The following is a 6,000-nucleotide window of genomic DNA, read 5'->3' as shown; positions in this document are numbered from 1 at the left end:
GTTTGAGAGAGAGAGCAACAGATTTTACATTTGACTTGGAATAGCTCACCCCCATCTAGATTGTGCACTTTGTAGCTCTTACTTGGCATGGGGGGGTGGGGGGTGTGTGTGTGTGTGTGTGTGTGTGTGTGTGTGTGTGTGTGTGTGTGTGTGTGTGTGTGTGTGTGTGTGTGTGTGTGTGTGTGTGTGTGTGTGTGAGAGAGAGAGAGAGAGAGAGAGAGAGAGAGAGAGAGAGAGAGAGAATGAATTTTTCTGGTTCACTGAGGGTTCTGCACAGTACAAATATCACCTGCTTCCATCGATATGGCTACTGGAGTTTTATCTGTCTATTTCATTCTTGCTCTACACAACATTCTCCCATCTAGCCTACACTTTTGACTATTTCACCAGTAAATCTATGGTAAACTTAACACAAACACCCTCTCATTAAAACATTTTCAAAGAACATTAATTCCTTATGGCAAAAATTATAGGGCCCGATTCTCCTCTTTCACCAATCTGACACCAGCATAACTGCATTTTAGCAGGGCGCCAGCTCTGGTATCGTTAAGGTTGAGATTGATTTCAGTCGAATTACTCTTAATTTTCACAGTGTGAGATCAGGGTTCAAATTATCAAGGAATGTTACACAGTTCAGGTAGCCTATAGTAACTATCAGCTACCATCTAACTGCTGAATTATCGTAAGGCTTTGGCAGAGAGCACCCAGAATTGCAACATCCCATTTGCTCTTGATTGGCAGCAAAGTGTATTTTAATTAACCAGTTGTATTCCTGGAATGGCAAGGACCAAAATGTACACAAGTTATTTCCTCACTGGACAGCAGAATTTGTACATTTGTGTGTGTGGGTAGCAGCATATATTTGTTATACTTTTGTATATGAAAAAATACAGATGGTTTTTAAAAAAATGGAAAAGTATAGGAAAAATATATCAAAATAAAATACAAAACAAAAACATTCTCAAGGGGAAAAAACAGTGGATTTGATTTACAATGCATTACGTTTCAAGCCCCAGTGGCTTCTCTGAAGAAATATTTTCTTAGTATAAAACAGTTCCTCTGCTGTTAAAAAGGATATAATCCAGCCTTCCTTTTCCTGCATTAACAAACAAATAAAACAACATTAGTGTTCTACAACATAAAGAGTGAATCGGCAGGGTGAGGCGCATCAAAATGAAAGCAGAAGGGATTAGAGCCAAGTGGCTGAGGAGCATATCGAAGACTGACACCTGGCACCATATTGCAAATTATGACTTGTTAGGATTCAGGGCTAGATTTCCTTCAAACTGATATAAACCTCCAGTCCTGCAAATCTCCCCTTAAAAGTCACTTCTTAAAGCTAGCCAACCACTAACCTCCTTTCCAGTGCTATCTACTCTGACTCCCATGTTTGACTGTATCCTTTTAAAACTTAAACAAAGATCCTGATCCTGCAGTACAGCTCCATGCATCTATACAGAGCTCCCTGCAGGGCTGAGGCCAAAGTCTGAAGCGAACAAGATATGAAACAAACAAAACAAATCTCATTATTCTTTTCTGGCACCTCCTTTGACCAGGGTCATCACTTGTGTTGCGTCTAATTGAGCACCAACCCTATAAACTATCTGCACGCAGCAGAACCCACATTGGAGCTGATGGAAGTTCCCTGCATTGAGGTCTGGACCCTGAGACTGTAAGCTGACTGGGCCAGGGACCTGTCTTCTACTAGGTATGTAAAGGGCGGCACACGTTTATAACCTCTGATGAATAATAAAAATAGTTCAAGCTGAGGATAGGTGAACCTCAAAACATTCAAAGTTCTGGTTTGGCTCAGATAAACTCCTGAAAGTTTGGACTGGGAAAGAAACTAAATGCCCAAGCTGGTAAGAATGAAAAAAACAAAAAATTAATTGAACATTTCTGAACTTCCAGAAACGGCCAGTTTGAAATTGATACTAAAAATGGATGTGACGTTTCTTGGAGGTCCACTGAAGTCAATGGAGCTAAGCTGGTTTACATCAGCAGGATCTAACCCGCTGTTTCCAGGCTGGGTATAAAAGCCTGTCATTTTGGTCCATTTACTTTTAGGGGTAACACCCTTGATGGAGTCGAACTGTGAGTCTCCAAGATCAATAGCTGTCATTGCACAGGTATTTCCAGTTGGCAATGTTCCTATCCATTTGTCCAGAAGGAAAAGAAAAAGCATAACGGTAACAGATTTGTGCACCATTTCAGGGGAAAAAAAAAGAAAAGAAACCAATACCAATATTTTTGAATGTTTTGATTAATTACTTAAATAGTAGTTAAGTGCTAAAATTTGCCTATATCCAGGATGAAGGTGAATCTGTTCATTAGGAGATTATGTGAATTCTAATATTTACATTTCTTGTATCTACATTTTTTACGGAAGCAAAATAATACAGATGGGGGTTTCCGATGGTATTTTTGTGCCTGACTGGGGACAATGCCAACAGAATTCCAGCTATCATCTTATTTCTGGCCCATAAATGGTTCTTTGATGGTAGTGAAAAACACATGCACACAGCAAGACAGTGGGGTTTATTAAATGCACACCCCTAGTATTAATTTCATTTTTCTTTTTGGCTTTTTACTAGAAAGAGCAACTTCCATGTCCTATAAGGAACTGTGGTTAGACCCACTGATGTGAAACTTGACACTATGTCCACACTGTTATGAGCAAAGCCACATGCAAAATAAAAACTGGCACGGCCAGCCACAGCAGCATGCTGTTCTGCTCCCTAACAGAACGAGCATGGGTATGACATTTGGATCCATGCCTTCTGGGCCAGCAGACGTCAGAGCCATTGTAGAGCTGACACAAGTCCACCCGTTGTCAGGCAATTCCAACGACAACATGGATGGTGGTACTGGAAGGGGCTGTGTGTTGTGTCTTCCCAGTGTGGTACAGCACAATGATGCACAGAAGCAAAAAGGCTGTTGTTATTTGTATTGGTAGCGCCTTGGGGGCCCAGTCATGGACCAGGACTCTGTTGTGCTAGGCACTGCACAAAAATAGCACAAAAAGATGGTTCCGGCCCCCGAAAGCTTACAGTTTCAGTACAACGGGCATTAGAGCCAGTCCCATAACACAGGAGGAGAAAATCCAAACAAGAGCCTCTGCTAGATCCACTGCAGTGAACAATTAGTGTCTAGTACTTAGAGGTGGTCTATAATTGCCTTGCATAGGCAGAGAGCATGCTTAAATGCCTCAGCTGACCTGCACCAAAAGATTTTCATCTGTACAGAGTCTCCTGCTGTGCTCTGCTTTTTATTTAACTTTATCTTCCATTTAAGTAAACCACTGTAATTTGAGACAAAAACCGGATGTGAAAGACTGTTCGCACTTACCTAGTGCAGTCAGGTCCAGTCCACGATGAGGGGCAGTGGCACCGATTCGGTCGTATACATTTCCCACCATTTAAGCAGGGAGACTGGCAGACAGCTGCATTGAAATACACACATGAATACATATGTAAGTTTAGCCCAATAGGTATCATTTTGTTAGTCACATAATGTGCCCCTGTATAACACCAGGCCCAGTAAATCCCACCCAGCTGGACTGAACCCAATAACTAAAGTATTACAGCTCTCAGGAGACTATAGTATTGTGTGCCACAGGAAGAGAACAGGAGGGACCAAGCTGTTCTATTTCCTTTTCTCAAAACCGTAACATTAGGAAAACCCCAAACCTGAAAATGTTTTTGTATAGGACAGTTTGCTCTGGAAAGAATAAGCTCAGAAGTGGATCTTTGCTAAGCTTTATTATTTTTGCTCGCTGCTGTGATATGCAGGGCAGCATGAAACAGTCAATGGAATATTTTATGTTGGCTTTAAAACATGTGTTACTGCTCCAAGCTGAGGCAAGCGAAGTGGAATGCAAATATAAGCAGTAGGAGGAGTCCATGTAGCACATCAAAGAGATCAGTAGGAAAGAAGACCTTATTTTCAGAGATGAAACACAGATGTTAGCTAGGAATGGGGGACACAAACAATATCCAGAATGGAGTGTAGAAAAGCAACATGGTCCGGGGGCGGGGAGAGGGGAAATATACAGATGAAAAGGAGAAAGTGATGGCACAAGAAGCCACTTAAAAACTAACTTCTGAGGAGGAGTAATCAGCATGGAGATAGAGGGAAGGCGAGAATGACAACAGCTTCCTGAAAGAAATGTCGCAGCCATGGGGAGTGTAAGTGAACTACACAGGCCATGTAAAGTAATGAAGAAACACCACGCCTGCTTGGTAGAGTAGTGTGGGGACAACATGAAGCAGCTGCAGTTACTCTGCTGTGTCAGCCAAATGGACATCAGACAAAACAGAGAGAAAAAAGACAGAGCCCCAAGCCTTCCTGTCAACCCTGAGACCATGAAGTGCGATATGATTACTAGGATAGACTCAAAGACACATTTAATGAGTTTCATCTAACGGAAGACGTTATAGCACAGGACAGCTGAAAAACGTAAAGTCTCCTAAGCAGATGATACAGTCTTGGGGAGGAAAAACAAAACACAGTGAGGAAGACAACAGCTGTTAACAATACCTAGGCACTGAAAATGCACCACTGTCTGCAAACTGATTAAAAGAATGGAGCCACAGTGGACAGAAAGGGGAGCGGTTGGCAGGAATAGGCAAAAGCAGCTGGAGTTACACTACCCTACTCTATTTAAAGTGGGTCCATACAGCACCAAAAATATGTCAGGTGGTTACAGAAATGGACCATTCCCTGCACGTTAAATAGAATGAATTATGTCACGCTGAAAACTACTTTAGATTCTTTAAAAAAAAAAAAAAATCCATGCAATTGTATTTAATTCTCTCTTTATCCACAGACCAAGTACAGTCAGGGCAGCAGTGGTACACACCTCCCCACACCACCAATGTCTCTCAAAACCTTAGCAGACTGACTGAACCCATCCAATGTTGGCTTTTCTGACTGTCTAAACTAGATACCAAGGCCTGGGATTCTGGCTAGCCCTGCATGGCCACAAGCGAGGAGAGAAGGTGCAGGCAACGCCTCCCTCCTCTTGCACACTCACACGGAGCAGCTAGAGTGGCCGTACGTATGCTCCTTAGATGACAGTGCAAGGGAGGGAGAGGACCTGAGCACCCTAGACGTACTCCAGGAGGCCAGGCTGGGATATGGCCTGATTCCTGTACCATCCCAGCACCTCATTAGTGGCAAAGGCAAGAGCTCACGGGAGCTCATGCGACACCAATTTAGTCATAGAGGTTTGTGCTTGTTGCTCCTCCAGGGACCCTGGAAGGATTCTGACCTAAGCACCTAATGCACTGTTTGCATTAGAGAAGGAATAATAATTCTGCCTGCCTCTCTCCTCTGCCTTCCGCAGACAGAATGCCTCTGGCAACTGGTGCTGGACTTCTGCAGAGCACCGGTCACTATCACAGCCAGAACACTGACCTGACCTACTGCAGCCTGACCTACATACAGAGCACGTAGTTAACACGGCTAACGCTGAGAGTTAGGGATGGATGCTCAGGTATTCCAAAGGCATAAACAAACAGTGAGCAATAACTATTGAAGGTCAAAGGTCTCTACTAATGTACTGTACATAAGGCAAGAACGGCATCACTTGAGTTTCGGCTGTCTAACACACTAACACGTCCAACTTATTTTTCCCTGCCTCTCCTCCATGCCTTCGGCAGTCATCCACAAGTGACGACTGAATAGTAGGGAAGACGAAGGCCTTTAAATGACAGGTTCAAATTCTGCTCGTAATTGTTTGTGCTAGGTACAGTTTTCCTCACAAATTAACCCTGGACAGAGGACTAAATCAAAGTGACAACCACAAATGCAAAGGCTGGTGTTCACACAGGTCTCTAAGATAAAAGGTAACAAAGCATAGGTCTGATTCGGAGATGTGGAACACCTGCCATCTCACTGAGGTCAGTATCAACTGCGGGTGCTCAGCAACTTTTCTGCTCAGGCAGTAAGTCAGATGCATTCTTTCTAATCATGCCTTGGTCGGGTGATCTGATTATA

At 43.1% G+C, this 6,000-nt stretch overlaps 1 protein-coding gene across 2 annotated transcripts in view; it reads right to left on the bottom strand.

Annotated features, from left to right (window-relative positions):
- Positions 1-226: 226 nt before the first annotated feature.
- The window catches only part of SVEP1 (sushi, von Willebrand factor type A, EGF and pentraxin domain containing 1), a 142,276-nt gene continuing 136,502 nt past the window's right edge, over positions 227-6,000 (bottom strand). The window contains exons 49-50 of one of the 2 annotated variants that reach the window (XM_067553209.1): positions 3,349-3,442; positions 227-1,096 (exon numbers count right to left, since the gene is read on the bottom strand). In XM_067553209.1, coding sequence (XP_067409310.1) covers positions 1,066-1,096; positions 3,349-3,442 — 125 coding nt within the window. In that variant the 3' untranslated portion in view covers positions 227-1,065. Of the gene's footprint in view, positions 1,097-3,344; positions 3,443-6,000 lie in introns of those variants that run through there. The other variant, XM_067553210.1, reaches the window with a different exon arrangement.

Source organism: Emydura macquarii, unplaced genomic scaffold (genome assembly GCF_026122565.2).
Source record: "Emydura macquarii macquarii isolate MOO-44397 ecotype Brisbane River unplaced genomic scaffold, CSIRO-AGI_Emac_v2 contig_1451, whole genome shotgun sequence".
In the NCBI taxonomy this organism is placed as follows: Eukaryota; Metazoa; Chordata; order Testudines; family Chelidae; genus Emydura; species Emydura macquarii.
Note: the sequence above shows the minus strand (reverse complement) of the source record. Positions and strands in the feature narration are given on the sequence as shown.